The 16,832-nt window shown below is 29.8% G+C and overlaps 2 protein-coding genes across 4 annotated transcripts; both read right to left on the minus strand.

Annotated features, from left to right (window-relative positions):
- Positions 1–485: 485 nt before the first annotated feature.
- On the minus strand, positions 486–11,413 carry LOC145180646 (fibulin-1-like). 2 transcript variants are annotated; one of them, XM_080055571.2, is made up of 13 exons: positions 11,248–11,413; positions 8,494–8,710; positions 7,575–7,756; positions 7,268–7,417; positions 6,796–6,969; positions 6,113–6,247; positions 3,442–3,573; positions 3,100–3,228; positions 2,704–2,820; positions 2,502–2,622; positions 1,985–2,178; positions 1,030–1,788; positions 486–704 (listed from the first exon to the last, which is right to left on the minus strand). In XM_080055571.2, exons 1-12 carry the CDS (start codon positions 11,279–11,281, stop codon positions 1,595–1,597), a joined length of 1,779 nt encoding a protein of 592 aa, XP_079911697.2. In that variant the 5' UTR covers positions 11,282–11,413; the 3' UTR covers positions 486–704; positions 1,030–1,594. The 2 variants fall into 2 exon arrangements, with proteins under 2 accessions (XP_079911697.2, XP_089933974.1); XM_090077848.1 differs by lacking the exon at positions 11,248–11,413 and adding an exon at positions 9,675–9,725.
- On the minus strand, positions 11,408–16,532 carry LOC145180631 (uncharacterized). Of its 2 annotated transcripts, none has more exons than XM_090077847.1 (2): positions 16,402–16,532; positions 11,408–14,834 (listed from the first exon to the last, which is right to left on the minus strand). In XM_090077847.1, exon 2 carries the CDS (start codon positions 14,830–14,832, stop codon positions 11,569–11,571), a length of 3,264 nt encoding a protein of 1,087 aa, XP_089933973.1. In that variant the 5' UTR covers positions 14,833–14,834; positions 16,402–16,532; the 3' UTR covers positions 11,408–11,568. The 2 variants fall into 2 exon arrangements, with proteins under 2 accessions (XP_089933973.1, XP_089933972.1); XM_090077846.1 differs by lacking the exon at positions 16,402–16,532 and adding an exon at positions 15,386–15,458.
- Between the last annotated feature and the right edge of the window lie 300 nt (positions 16,533–16,832).

Below are 16,832 nucleotides of genomic sequence, written 5' to 3' on the forward strand. Positions count from 1 at the left end.
GAAGGCAAAAATCTTTCTATCCAGAAATTGGAATATACTAAGAGACTCAGAAGACCGGAATCTCTAGAATATGAGATCTTTATTTCTGTTCAAACGACTTGTAAAAGAAATTCAGATTCTTTTACTAAACTAATTGTTTGGATAAAAAAAGGGATCTCATGAAAAGAGTCATGTGGTCCTCAGACTCTATGATGAGTAGTTTAGGAGAAGTTATCATGACCACCAGATCTAATCCTACCAGAGGACTATGCATAGCTACTACATAGTTTCGTTTAAGTGTTATATAAGATAATCACTGCTTTTCTTGATTATCACCATACTCAGTTCCGGCAGAAATATAAACATTTATAGAACTACTTTGTTGTCATAACATTTGAACTTGACGTTTAAGCACACAAACAAGTCAGGTTCAAAACAGAGACATTTTTTTTTTTCACTTTAAAGAGTTAAAAATAGGAAAATATATAAAGACAAGACAAGAAAACTGTATGGTTTTTATGGCTTCTTTTAAGTAAATGTATATGGGCTGACATAAATAAAGAGTATGTAAACATATTTGTGCAATAAACGTTTCCCAATAGAAACCTCACCATTCATAATCAGAACAAAGTTTCTCGGACCAGTAATACTTTTTGAGTTAGTAATCTTAACAATAGATGTCTTCCCAATCACTTGTTCAGTGTAAAAATGTTGCTCGTCGTTTCCTGTAACACACATACAAACAAAAGCGTGAACAAAGTCATAAATAGGGATTAAGCAACCAGGGGCCTGACAAACTTTACAGATACGAGTTATTTTTAAAAAAAATTTTTTTTTTGTCAAATAATATAGCATAGACAATAAGTTAAAGATTTATTGATAAATTTTAAGTGAAAATATCAAAAATATAAATTTAATTAAAGTGATATTTACCCTACTTTTTTTTTCAGAAAAAAAAAATCACTAACGGTCTGCAGGCCCCAAGTTGCCGACACCTATTTTAAATCGGTGTACTAAAACAGGGAAGTATTTTCAAGCCCTGTAACTAACCTGACGTTAAGGCGAAATTAAATTTGTATTTCTCATTATATCCTGATAGAGAATAAGTGAATTGAAACCCTCCAGGTGATATATTTTTAGTAAGCTTGAACGTTTGCCATTTAATAGATTGTTCTAGTATTTCACTGCACGCTTTGTCACCGTTGCAATGGATTTTTCGGCAATGACTGAAATAAGGGTAGGAATAAAATAGTAAAATGTGGTGACTTTCATTCTACTATTAACATCTTCCAAGAAAATCAAAATGTAAAACGACATCTTTGTCTTGTAGAGAAAAAAATTTTTATTCAAATACTGAATTTGTAAACGAGTAGAAATTTTTTCAACTGATAAAAATTTATTAGTAAAAAAGTATGAACAGAAAAAAAAAAACAACTAAAATATATAGTTTCATATTTAAAAAATTAAAGTATGACCGTCAAAACTTAAAGATAATTTAATTAACTACATTAATTTCAATAACAATTAAGGTAGCTGACGTTACTGTGACAAAAAACAGTACAACTGTTCCAATCCTTGAGCTACATAAGTATTTCAAACCTTATTGAAAACAGTGCTAATTAAACTTATATTCTGATACATATAAAAACATATGATATTCGTATTGCCATAATAACACTTTGTTATGCGTTGAAACGTCAGTTCGCATTATCAAATGAATCTGCTGTGGACCATTTATGATTTTACTGTTATAGATTTGTATTTTTTCATTGGACACATTTTCAATCGTAAAAAAACCATCATTGTTACCTTAAAAGATAAAAAAAAAAAAAAAAAAGATTGAGCCGATAAAAAGTTACGTAGATGTGTTTGTAATACAACTCTAAAATTTGTAAAAGGTCAGAAAAAATCGCGACTTGAAGCAGACTTCTTTTAACAGGAAAGAAGTTCAAATGTAAAAAGTCAGAAAAACTTTATTTAATCCAAAAAAAAAACAATCACATACCGCTGACAAGTTCCGATTTCACAGTGTAAAATTGTCTACTGAAACTTGTCCAATAATTGAAGAGGAATCCTCTTATAGGAACTTTGTCGTAAAATCTATAGGCAACTTTTTTAACAGATTGCAAAAGATTTGCATCGCATTCTTTACTTCCTTGACAATCATCTACTTTTCTGCATGCTGCTATTTCACTATTCCTTTTGATAGAAATTAAACGGCTTTTTTTTTTAATTAGAAATAACGTTCAAGTACCGGTAAAAAGGAAATTGTTGCAAAAATCGTGGATTTTTAGAAATAAAAGTAAAACAAGAAGCCCTCGAGAACTAAATTTGAAAAGAAAAGGTCAACTATGTAAAGTTAACAAAGACTTTAGAATGAGTTCGTAAATGAAAAAATATCACATAGCATTAAAATGATTTTATAAGAAATTATAATAAATAATTCTATTAAGTTGCTTTGAATGAGGTTTAATTGACGTCACCGTATTTTCTTTTTTATGTTAAGACAATTGTAAACTCACTTATTTCCAACTCGATTGAAGAACTTATTGGGGCATGTTTGATTGATGCATGCAAATGATCCAAAGTTGTTGAAACAAAAGGAACCGGCAGCGCACGGACTTGAAGAACATTCATCAATATCTAAACAAAATTATGTTAAATTAGTAAAAATGACAAGAACTTGTTTCGATTTCCGAATTAGATTAGCCTCAAAGATATTACCGTAACAATAGTTGCCCCTAACTTCATAGCCTTTAGGACAAGTACACCGGTATGAGCCTTTAGTGTTTATGCATTTATAATCGCAATTAGCTCTATCAATTAAACACTCGTTTGTGTCTAAAGAAAAAAAAAATTAACATGTGCCATATAAGTTAATGGTAAACGTTGTTTAGCGTTTTAAATTACTTTAAGCAGCTTAAAGACGGGGGTTAGGGTAAAATTAGTTCATAACATTTTCTTTTTAAACTGATTAGGGGTAAAGATTAATGAAAACTTAGCCCTAACACTAATTTAACCCTTAATCTAGCCCAAACAAAAGCCTGAGCCAACCAAATAAACTTTGAACAGCTACAATCATTTTTGCAACATAAAAAGTAAAATAATATATTAAAAAACCAGCGCATTTTCCAGTGACAGGATCTTCAGAGAAACCTTGTTGGCAATCGCAATAATATCTTCCGTATGCATTTCTACAGATACCCATTTCGCCACATATATTGAGCTCTTCCGAACATTCATCAACATCTGTATAAAATTTTTTTTTTTAATATCTATATGTAAATACCTTTTAACTTATAATGAATTGAGAATAAAAAGAGCTATAACCTAATAAACTTAAATACTAAAGTTTAAAACAAAGAAAAAGGAAGGTAAAAGTAAACTTTGATTTCAAGCCTTCAAACTTTGACATAACTATACATGTAAAATATAATTTCAAATAATATTTTTACAAAATACCTTCACAGTATCCATCAATAAGTTTAAAACCCTTTTCACATTTGGTTCGTTTACAATCATATCCACCTTGTGTATTAACACACTGAAAGTGTTTGGTGCATTTTGCAGTTCCTTCCATACATTCATCTACATCTAAAAATAACTTTGATCATAAACACAACAGCTATATCATTAAAATAATGATCCAATCAAAAACTTCTGTGTTAAACAAAATGGTTAAAAAAACTTTAACCCTTTGATGCTCCAATCAATGTCCCATAAATAAAAAAAACCCAACTTTGTTTTTTTAAACCTCATTTATGTCAATGATGTATAAAAAAAAATTATGAAAAAATTATGTGAAGATGTCATTTGAAATTGTTATGGAACAACACTGCCCACCAATGGGTATTTTTAATAAACAAACAATTTTGAGTCTTAGCAATGTTAATTCTATACTACATTTGTTAAAACAGTAATAAAATAAAAATAACAAAACAGTCAAAGAGGGATGTTAACAACAGTCAAAGAGGGATGCTGACAAACAACAAAAAATAACTGGTAGTGGATTAAAACATTAAAAACTATTGGTTGACTCCATGAAACTCATTAAAACAATTTCTTGCTAGAGACACAGGCTTATCTTGCATTTCATACATTGAATAAAAGTAAAACCATTTCCACACTGCCTACAACAACTTTGTTTCTCTTGAAATCAAATCTTATAGCTTTAGAAGGGTTTTCAACGTTTGGTGGGCATCTCTTTCTAGCTATTTTATTTTCTGCAGCAAGTGATGAATGCCCACACCTTGCAAATTATTTATTTTTTTTAGCTTTGCACAAACTGTCTCCAACTTGTGTTCTAAACTGTAACATGTTGATAGGAACATGTTGTTAATTCATATAATGATGATACAGAAGCCAACTATTGTTTACAGATATGCCAATACAATAGAAAATATGCATATAATACTTTACGGTACGTTGTATCACACTGTAAGTCTCTAGCAGCATGTCGCATAAATCAATTCCTCCCATATGAGCATTATAAATTTCAACAATCTTGGATCAATCAATAGTCACAAATCTTATATCTTTTTTTGACCATCTATTAGCAGGAGTACCTGATTCATTTCCTACATAATTTGAGATGAGTTACACAATATTATTATCATATCATTTCACAATACAAATTCCTGAATTAACATCAGTTATATAGTCAGAGGAACCTTTTGCAGCTTTTTTGAGATCTTCATCACTAAATAACTTGTTAATTGCATCCTTTAAGCAATCTTTACAGATTGTTGCTACAGGAAAAATCTTTTCTCTTTTAGCAATTGAAGAATATCAATAGATGAAAAAAAGTTATCAAAATGTTGATGAAAAAAAGTTATCAATAGATGAAAAAAGTTATCAAAATGTAGTTAGTACCACTAGTTAAACTTTGTATCAAGCGATATACAACATTGCCTCCCATCAATAGACCTGGAAGTTCATCTTTTTTTCAGCGAACATTTTCCACAATAAATCTCAAAACTGTATACAATTCCTGAAATACCACAAATACTTTTATACCCCATTAATGGAGTTTTTTAGAAAGGTATTGCCTTCAAAAAAATCTTTCTTTTGTTGGGAATATTTGTTCATCTATTGAATATTTGTTCATCTATTGAATATTTGTTCATCTATTGAATATTTGTTCATCTATTGAATATTTGTTCATCTATTGAATATTTGTTCATCTATTGAATATTTTTTCATCTATTGACTTTCTTCCTATGGAATACTTTTGATGTTTTTTAGAGGTCGCACCTTGAATTTAGTTAAAAAGATATCATAAATTCCCTTTTCCTTAGATATTAATGAATGTGCTTCAAGTGTTTGTTCAACAGGAGCTTTATGTACAAATACAGTGGGAAGTAGTATTCATTGTCTGCGCCCAGTACCAACTTCACCCATAAAAAATCATCTACAAAATGTCAGTGGTACTCTGAAATGTTAAAGTAGACTTTTTCTACAGCCCATTTCAACTTTCCTTTATAAAATAATATTGTTTTCAATTGGTTAGGATGTACTATTTACATTGGGGAAGTTTAGTTTATTTTGTTGTTATAAAACAACCCAGCACATGAAAGGGTTTACCCTTCGTAAGAGTAATTTTGTTGTTACAAAACAACCCAGCACATGAAAGGGTTTACCCTTCGTAAGAGTAATTTTGTTGTTACAAAACAACCCAGCACATGAAAGGGTTTACCCTTCGTAAGAGTAATTTTGTTGTTACAAAACAACCCAGCACATGAAAGGGTTTACCCTTCGTAAGAGTAATTTTGTTGTTACAAAACAACCCAGCACATGAAAGGGTTTACCCTTCGTAAGAGTAATTTTGTTGTTACAAAACAACCCAGCACATGAAAGGGTTTACCCTTCGTAAGAGTAATTTTGTTGTTACAAAACAACCCAGCACATGAAAGGACCCTTCGTAAGAGTAATTATCAAGAAAACAATTAAATTTTAAAAAAATGAACACCAGTCACAAGGTTAAATGAAATTAAATACAAGTTATCAGTTTAAATATTTCTTAATGAACATAATAAATATATAGGTCCATTATAAATAGATATTTTAGTCTCCATATTTTTTAATTTTTACAAAAAACTTATTTAAAAAAACAACAAAAACATTCAGAGACTACCTTGGCAAACATTGTCTTGTAGTAATTGATAAAAAGGCTGTTGACAGTTTGGTAAACATCTGTAATCTCCTATCTCATTAAGGCAGTATAAGTCTTTTGGACATCGATGTGTATGGCTTAAACATTCATCTTCATCTGTTTTTTTTGTGAAATAAGAAAAAATAATTGTATAAACATAAGACAGCACACAAATTACATTAAACTAAAATCATGTATAAAATATAAATATATTACATGGAAATGAACTAAGGTACTAAATTATTACTTTTTATGATTAAAAGAAATAAGATTGTCTGAGAAATGATAATGATAGATATAACAGATCACACCAAAAAGTTGCATAAATTTTTTTTTAACAAGCTAACATAAATGGAATATTTGTTTAAATTGCAAAGTCAACACAAATAATAAATAAAAAATAATAAATAAATCAGACAATTAGATTATCTTACTCAACCATTAAAAGCACCTCTCTTACACTTAATTGCATAGAACTCTTTACATATATAGAACTCTTTAGCTTACACATAAATGTGATGCTGCTTACTTAGTAAACCTCTTGAAAAAGCATTAGAGCATTTGGGTTTAAATGATTTATTCCATCTCTCAAATATATTAAAAATAAAAAAGCAATAGACTAACATTCCTTTTTACAAAAAAAGATTTTTATATTCAGAACAAACCTTGACATATCCCATCTTTAAATATATATCCATTCTGACATTTACTAGCAACTGGTAAAACACAAGCCGCATCACTCATAATATATCCCTCGCCACAGGTGCATGTGAAACTTCCCACTGTATTTGTACATAAAGCTCCTGTTGGACAAACACTTGAAGCACATTCATTAATATCTAAGGAAAAGGGAATTTATGATATCTTTTTACTTAAAAGCTGTTTCTTTAAGAAAAAACTTTTACCACAATTACAAACTTTTGAAAAAATACATCAAAGAGACAACATGCATTATTTACAAAAAGTTGTTTTCAGGTTTACAGTAAAAGAATTATCTATAAATTTTTAATTTATAATAAATTTTTCATATAGGAAAAAAACTTAAAGGTAAAAAAAATAAGTGTCAGGACTCAAATCTAAGAACATATTCAGTTAAAATAATGCAAGCTACATGTAAAATTAAATATACTTTTTTACCCAAACAGGTTAGCCGATCACTTGAATAAAACCCATTTTTACATACACACTTAATGTTGCCTTGGTCATAAATGCATCCAATTGAATAGCGTTTATCACAAGTAGTTTCTGAGCACAAATCTTTTTTTATTGGAGAAAGAGTAACCTTTTCTAAAAAAAATTTTAGAAGACAAAACTATATCTGAAGAAAAGAAAAGAAAATTTATAATTTTCCATTTACATGCCAAATATTAAAAATCATTTTTGTCTGGCAGCATAATTCTTTGGTCATACAAATAGCAGCAAAACAATAGAGTAAAAAAATTACCTGTCTTTACCACACTGTTACAGCATTTTTCAAATGATTTTTTACAAACAGTATCATTTGTAGTACTATATGTACATTCTTCACCATTTTGACCATGTATTATGCCCTCTTTACAGCAATCACAGCAAATTTTCTGATGTTCTCCTCCAACACGATAATTTGTCACGCATAAGTAGTTTGCTCTACAAAATTTAGAAGTTGTAAAATCAGGTAAACTAGTGTACTATCTTTTTATTTCTAACACTCTGACCTAATTTTAAAAAAGAATCTAAAATTTGTTTAGTATAAGATATAAAATTTAAATAGCATAAATTGTCTACTCATATATTCATTCCAATAATATCTACAGCTTATCATTCTAGTCAAACTTATTTTTCAAATAATGCATTTATAGCTTAATTTAAAAACTATTACTAAATTATGCTAAATTAGGTAAATATTTAGAGTATCTTGTTTTTGCATAGTTACAATGACATCATGGTTACTTTTCATGGATAAAAGAATATTTGACAGCTTTTTATGGTATTATAAATAACTGGTAAATTTTGACGTTTTCTCATATCACAGAAGCATTTTTACAGTCCAACAAATATCACATTACATTTCAAATTACTTTCAAAAGTTGAATTTATTTATAAGCCATAAAAATTTAATAAGAACCATTAAGATTTAACAAAGATTACAGAGGAATTTGTAGAAAACCTAAATGACAACATTATTTTAGTTTTCAAATAAAATAATATCTGACAAAAACCATCCTGATGTTTGTAATAAACTTTATTGAGAATGGTATATAAGCAGTTATGCAATAACAAGTTATTTTAGGTAGCATATTTACCCTAAAGTAAGTAAGCTTTTAAATGAAATTAATGTAATTACTCATTCATACCTCAATTATATAAACACTAAAAATATTTACTGAGCTAATCTTTCACCCATTTGACAAAAGTTTTGTTGGGCTGTTATTGTACAACATTGTTGAAAAAAACCACGACACATAATAGCATTGACTCCAGTAAATTTTTTATCTAATGATGCATCAGCTGTACATGTCACATCAGTAAGCAAAATTTCAGCTCCTCTAGCATAGCCATCTTTGCAACAACTTGAAGGGTCTTCTGATGATAATGAAAACCCTCAATAATAAAAATACTATACTCAAAACTAAAATCTATATAATCTATGAAACTACCTTTATAATACTATAATAATTACAGTGTTACAATCCTATAATAATTATAGTATTACAATCCTACAATAATTATAGTATTATAATTTTATAATAATTGTAATAATATAATACAGAGTTTCTATTGATTTATGAGCAATATTACACAATATAAGTATATTACTTAAATACAATGTCACACATAAGTATGTTTAAAATTGCATAGTGCTTTTAAATGACATACATTAAAATTATCTATTAAACTGCACCAAGCAAGGAATTTAAAAGACATTAGGTTCGGTAAAACTCTATTAAGGCTTTACTTTTTCAAGTCTAATTATGCAACTTTATAAAAAGAATCTTTTTAAATTAAACTTAAACACAAAAAAATTAAAATTGGAGGATTAACTAAAAACATCATGTGATAAGCACAAATGTGATAGCTTATTTTCAAAAAATTTGAAAAAAAAAAAAAAAAAAAGAAACAAACAAACTTATTATTTTAGAGAGGCGATTGAGGGTTTTGAACATCTGACAACTTCACTGACAAAATATGGGCATAATTGTCTATGAAGCCTCTAAGTAACTTATGATTTGACTCTTACCTAACAACTACTAAAATTTTCAGTTCATAAGGCCTCAAACGTTTAGGTTTTTGATAATTATAAACTGTCACATCACATTACTATATTTTTAACTATCATGGCCAGTAAAAAAAAAAAAAAAAACGAAATCTTTGCAAAAAAAACTTTTTTGTAACTTTTTTTCTATCTTTATGTTAAACTAGTTTTCAGTAACTAACGTGTATTTTTGAGTACAGTAAATTGGCTTAAGTCAATCTACACTTTCTAGGCAACAATTTTATTCACCACAAATAACAGCTTGGCTGTTTTTAATTTAATATTTGTTTTAATAAAAAATATTTTATTCACAATGCATGTTCTGTGCTTTTTATCAACTAAAGTACACAGCCCAAAACAACAAAGACGATTCAGAAGTCATATGGGAAATAATAACTGTTATTAAAGAGGGGGAGAAAATCTTGCAAGCTCTAAATGAAATCCAAATGTTTATCATAAAGAAAAAGCATTCAAAAGTTGATATCTGATAAGAGTAAATTTTGTTGGAATGAAAAGAGAGAAACTTTTCCTTTTGAATTATTTACCCTTTGAAAGCAACAATTGTCCTAAGAGAAAAACGTTTCCTCATAGTAACATCAAACGAAGACATAATATTTATAACATGAATACCCTTGAATTTTCGCTTACTATAAAATAAGTTGTGTTTTGTTTCATACACTAAATTACTTTCGAAAACTGCTTTTTAAAACATTTATAAAAGCGTTACGGTAACTTAAAAAAATGTGAAATCCATTACAGCTATTATCAGTTTTATTGCGCTTGTTGAAACTTCTGCCATGTGCAGTTACATTTCAGTACAAGAGTTGTTACAGTGATAATGCGTCGCATTATCACTAACAACACTTAAAAATTAACTGATATAACAGCTCCCACAATGAAATCTTTATACCAAAATCATTTTAAGATATAACGTCGATCCAGAGAAGCTTTTAAAACAAACTTTGCGCATAAACTCAATACAAAGCAAATATTATGGTTAATTCCTCAAAATATAAAAAATCGAACGAAGAAAGCAGTTTTTCGAATTCTTTTCGAAATTATTTATATTGCTGATTCAGCTTTATCTTAAAGCTTGGGTAAAAAGTGCCTATGATGAACAATCACCCAAGGCGTACTGAACCAATTTGGTTCATAGATCAATTTTACCAAAGAAATGCCTAAGAATTACATTAAGATAATTTACTTTTAAAAAGCATTTATTGGCAACTCATAACAAAATATTATTAGTATGATCTCTTGTACCAATATCTTCATAGAAAAAAGTACAGTTGAGGTACTTATTCAGCTGTATATTATTTCTACACTTTGATTTAAAAGATACATTTTTCTAAAATTACAGCCCAAAAAATAATTAATTAGAGTCCATTCCAATTAGACAAAAACTAGTGTGAGAGGATATAAAACTAGTGTGGGAGATTTAAAAAAAAGATTAGGAACTGTTTAAATGTTAAAAAAAAGTGGATTCCTTAGTTAATGAGTAGGGAGTAAAATCATTTACACCCAAAATCAAAGTAATTAAAAGAATGCTTTAAAAAATTTGCGGTATTCAAAATATTTAAAATACCAAATTAGTAAAAGTGAAAATAAATTAAAAATATTTTTCAAGAACATTTTAAGTGCGTGTGGCCAACGATCTTTTAACTTTTATGACGAATTCTTTCAATAATTTAAAATCACTTTTAGTATAAAACTAAATATAAAATTAACAAACTGAGAATAGTGATGTAATAAATAATATAGAGAAATAGAAAGAGTGCGACAGCTATTTTTCTGTCGAAGAAAAACATAGTTCATGTTTGAAGTGACCTTTAGAAAAGATTTGTTAAAAAAAAACGTTTCTTTTTAAGGAGACAAAATCACTTACTTGCAAAGACTAAAATTAAAAGAAGTGAAATCATGTTCGTATTGAAAATTGCAATTTAAAAGTTGTATTTGTCAACATCTAGCAAATATCTGTCTTGAAAATCGTTTGAAAAGTTTTTGTCATATGAGACAAATTTTAAGGGTTTAATCAAAAACAGTTATTTTCTTGATCTCTCCGTCGTAGATTAAGTACATAAACGTATCAATAAAAGAACGAAAACGTTCGTTCGAAAACGAAAAACGAAAATAAAATTAGTACTTTCGGTGTGCGAATAAATATAGATTAATCATAAAATACTGATAGAGACAATTTGGCACTAAGTTAAACAAATTCACTTTGCTCTGTATTCATAATCAACATACTGTTATTTTTAGCTCGAGATTTATATATTTTTGGCTGAAAATATGCATTAAGTTTTCCAGGAACCGAAGTGGGACTCGTTCTGGTTAATTTATAGTTCTCAAATATTTCATGCTCTCCGCGTTTCACGAATGTTTCATTATTCCATGAGGTACTAGAAGAACGGGCGTACTCTTTTTCATAAAATGGTATTGCATCAGCTTTTAATTCATATTCAGAACCTAGATCTAAATAAGTGCCTAACGTACCTATGCTTTCTGAGCTCCTTGATTCGTATTTATGATGGTATTTTTGCCACGAACCTTTTCGTAACAAAAACTTGTTTTTATCTCCACAAGAGGGTAAAACGGTTGAACTCCAACTATTCATGTCTCCAACAATACTATCCTCGTATATAACTGGGCTTGCATTTTTTGTATTCCTATAAATTCTTGAACGTTGCATCCTAAACAAATCTCTCCGATCTTTTGCACTGAGCGTCCTTTGAGCAATTTGTTTATGGTAATAAGGTATCGGAGTATCAGAACTTATTGGCGTGCATGTGGAAGAGTAGCTCGGATCAGAGCTTTCAGAATCGTGAACGCTGCTTGAGTTATAATTAGATGAAACAAATTGATAATCTGCATCTTGAGTTGGGCTAAAGTTACTGACGCGAATTTCATTATCCAGGGTATCGTAATCAAATCGAGGATAAGGGTTGGTGGATGTCAGGATTGATTTGCTTGTTTGATGCCGAGGCCATCCAAACTCATCTGCATTGCAGTTTCTCTTTAGTAAATTTTCAGCCAATGGTCTTTGATGGCATGTTTTATTGAATGATCTCACTTTGTTACGCTCGTTTTTTGTTAACACTGATTCACTTGTCGACCTTTGATTGTCTTGGAGGGAAAATCTTTTTCGTTTGTCGTGATGCTCCTTTAGATCTTGAGAGAGAATACAGTTAGAAGATGATTTAAAATTTTCTCGGAGATTGTTTTGATTTACTTTTTCATCCCAAATTTGGTTGAAACTGTAGTTTGAAATATTGCAACATGGTTGGTTTTGATTGCAAATGAATTGGGTTTCGTTGTTTTTCTCTGAGTTGTTCAATGATATTTTTCCAAGTTCTCTTTCTGAGAGGAAGGGAAACGGTTTATCTACAGTTAAGTTTGACCTGCTCGCAAAATTCTTCGCCTCGTTATCTTTAACATGAACGGTATCAAAACAGTTTGTTGGGGAAGCACAGCAAATGCTAACAATAGGATGATTTTCTGGATTGTCGCATTTGGCAGCGGTTTCTTGAACGTCACAGTACAAATTTATCGATGTTCCTGCGTATGGTTTTTCGTTATCGACAGCTAACGTGTTGGTTGCTGCATCATGTTTCTGTTTAGCAATAAACGTTTCTCGTACTGATTGAGAGATTTTTTTTTTACCAACAAATGCAATATTCTTCAGCGAGCTTATAAAACGTTGTTTCCTAGTTAAAACTGGAAAAACTGGAATGCTCTCTATTCTTATTTCCTGATTTTCATCATTTTTTTCAATTTCGTTACTAAGCAAACAAATTGTTTTCTTTTCTTCTAATTTCGGAAAAGGAGGTAACGAAACATTTTTTTCGGTTGTAGGCGGGGGACTATGAAGTCCGCTCTTCGATGCTGAAAGTGTTGCTTTCGAAAGAAGAAAGCTGCTGACGCTGTTTATTAGGATAGATTTCCTTCTGTTTACAGATATTTCTTGCGATGTCCCTACACATTTGTCACATTTAGAATCAATTTTATCCACAGCACTACACGAAAAAGAAGACGGCATTTTATCAAAGCATTTTGACGTTCTTCGATATGCGCTCAGAGAGCTTGTATTTTTAAATTCCTTTTGAGTCAAATCTGACAGCTCATTAAATGAAACAGACTTTTTGTATTTTTCATCTTCAACTTTTAACAAGTGACTTTCACTCGTATCCTGTAAACTTGCTCGCTTAGCCGAGCGTTGTACAGTTAAATACTGCGTTGGTTTTTTCATATGCATACCGTTCATGTTGCTTCGAATTGATGCTTGTCTTTTCAATTTTTTAGCTTGCAAAAGGTCTTGTTCTCGCTTTTTGACTGCTGGTGTGTAAATACGAAAGTACCTAGATATTGGGTTCAAAGATTTGGTGCTCGTCAGTTTGTTTTCATCAGAATTGTTATTTGACGATATAGAACTGCTTTGGTTAAATGCGTTTTCTTTAGAATAAGGAGTATATTGTCCCAAAATATTTTCAATAAAAGTCTTTTTGTTTTTTTGAGCTGAATAATCCCATTTTGGAGTGAACAACTCTTGTTCACTTTCGACGTTATCTTCGTGTAATTTACAAAATTCCGTAAACCTTTTAATTTCTTCGGCAATAGCCGCTTGTTCTTCTCTTAACTTCTTATCTGACAATAGACGCAGAGCATTCTTCCTCGATCTTACTGCTCTGCAGACATAACAAGAAATACCTACTGGTATGAATATAATAGCACTTAACAGAAGAAAAGGAGTGGCTGATTTTAGCCATTTGAACGGGGACTTGCCAGCAGGTGGGCTCAAGCATTCGCCGGCCAAGGTTAAGTTTACATCAGACACTGCCACAATATGCGATAATCTATCCCTTAGTTCCTGTGCAACCTCTGGATGCAGTTTATTTGACAGTTCTTTCATTTTTTCTCTATTGCAATTTTTTCCATCATCGACATGCAGAAAAGAAAACCTTAAACAGCTTTTTTTAAAATCTCTTACCTTAATATTTTGTACATCAGTGTCCAACAAATACTGTGCTAATATTTTGGCAAGAGAGTACCGATTGTCTAAGTTGTTTAAAAATGTCTCGTGATTAAATGACGTGCACAGTTTTACTTCATGGAAAAATTCTTGTTGCATTTCATGAACAAAAATATTTAACTCCTGGAATGATACACCTTCCCTAGTTGTTCTTTTGATTAAGAAAGTTGAAGAACCTTGATTGCCTTCTAAAGGAAGTCCGTATATTTCATTACTTTTCCACTGAAACTTAACCCAGGAATTATTTGGCAGCTTTGATCCATTTTGTGTCAGAAGATCAAGTATTTTAGATTTTTGATAATTCAGCTTATGCAGAAATGGAACTCCCAAATTAGAATTAATTTTTTCAGAAACCATCCATTGCGCATTATTATATCCTCCAAAAGTAGCGCAATTAATAAATTGAAAGAGGAAAACCACATAAGAAATTACGTTTTTGATCATCGCTAAATAAATAAATAACTGAGTTTTTAATGGAGGCACATTACAATATAGTTGGAATTTAGATATATCAAATATAAGATTAAAAAATGTAAAATCATAAAAACCAAATTTTTATATTGAAAAAGAATAAAACACTTAAAAAGATTCGCAAAATATTTTGTTTATCGACGAAAAAATGTTTTGCGACTATAAGTATTTAAATAAAGCAAGCTTTTTTTTAAGTTTAACAAACTTTTTATTTATAAACTTGCTTTTAATTGAATTTTTGTATTGATTAAAAATGTCTGAATATATTTAAAGCAGACAAGAAAAATGTTCAAAGATTCACATTTTTGTCACGTGAATTGTGTGATTAGGAAACCATTTGTGAAGGCGAATTTATTATCGAGCCAAAATATTCCAGAAATATTGTTACTCTACTCATGGCCTTTTTTGTGATTTGTTTGTAAAACGAGAGGAGCAGATGGAAACCTTTGAAGAAATTTCAAAATAGTTTTCGTATTTATTCTACCTTACAAGTAAACAAAAAAGAATTTGAAAACCATTAAGGAACCTTTTAACATCTATAAAGAATATTTTCATCTGTCGAACTTTGACTTTCCATTTTCTGATGTCTTTTATCTGAGTTATAACACGAAAAGTTTTATCATAACAACACAACAACAAAAACAACAACAACAACAACAACAACAGCAATAATAACAACAATATTGTTGACTACAACAACTGTAACAGAGCTCCACGTCGTATAAAACACAACACAACAAAATACACTTTGCGTTACATTTTTACAAAGTTTTTTGCACAACCAAAAATCTTTAATGAAGCAAAATCATCATCATTTTATCGTCGTCACCGCTTATCGTCACCATTATTTTATCGTCATCCCCATTTTTCTATCATCTTCATTTCGTTATCATCACTTCTACTAAGGCTATAATTAACTATTAAAACGTAGTTTTAAAACAAAAGTATTTAGAAAACGATGAAACGTTTCCATTCGGTCGGAAACTTTTTTTTTTTTTTTGTATACTTCCGATAAAAAGTGTTTTACGAAAACGTTAAAATAAAAAAGTGGCAGCAAAAATCCGCAATACTTTTTGTTTATGTTTTTGTTATTGCTGATTGTGGTGGCCAGCGTTATCACCATTAGCAATAACAAAAGTAACCATCACCACCATTAGCAATAACAAAAACCAGCAACAAAATCCAGTTAATAAAAAATTGAAGCATAACAACAACAATAATGATCATATATGATCATGCAAGTTCATTTTCAGTGGCTGATGATAATAGTTGTAACTTTGAAACATGATAAGCTGTAGTCGTATACAGTATAGTGACTGATGACAACGAAATGACCAATAACACCATGAAAAAGCAGATTAAAAATATCCGCAGGTGTTTACTAACTCTGCAACCATCATCAAATGATAATTCTTTTAACTTTATTATGATATTAAATCTGATAAAAATTTGGTAATCGAAGGAAGTATTTTTGAAATCAAAACGGATTGTTAATAAAAAATAAAAAAAGTAATAATAAAATAGCAGTAATTAGAATTCTACCCCAATCGTTTCATCATCGTGTAAGTTTCGAGACTCCATTTTTCTTACAACGTTTCTTGAATATTTTCTTGCATAATACGAATTGAGATCTTGGGATGATTTGAGGTTTTTATGAAAAGTCTTCATTTTCGAATGTGAAAAAGCTATAAAAAGGTATAGATTGCGGGAAGTATTGTTATATTAGAATGGTGAGAGAGTTTTAGTTTTCAGTATGAAATGAAAACCAATTAAAAAGCCTTATAAAAAATTTATATCATCTTCTTTTAATTCGAAGCGATAAGAAATTTTATAATTCCTCAAGCGCATTATACATTCCAACAAACAGTTACGTAGAATATTAAAACTTGCTCCGTAAATAAGAGAAACAATCATTCCAAAAAGATTAGAAAAACAAAAAAGATAAAGAACATCGGAGATAAAAGGATTAAAAA

Source organism: Hydra viridissima, unplaced genomic scaffold (genome assembly GCF_058129835.1).
Source record: "Hydra viridissima isolate aposymbiotic clone 2 unplaced genomic scaffold, HvirCarnegie_v1 scaffold_2, whole genome shotgun sequence".
Taxonomy (NCBI): domain Eukaryota; kingdom Metazoa; phylum Cnidaria; class Hydrozoa; order Anthoathecata; family Hydridae; genus Hydra; species Hydra viridissima.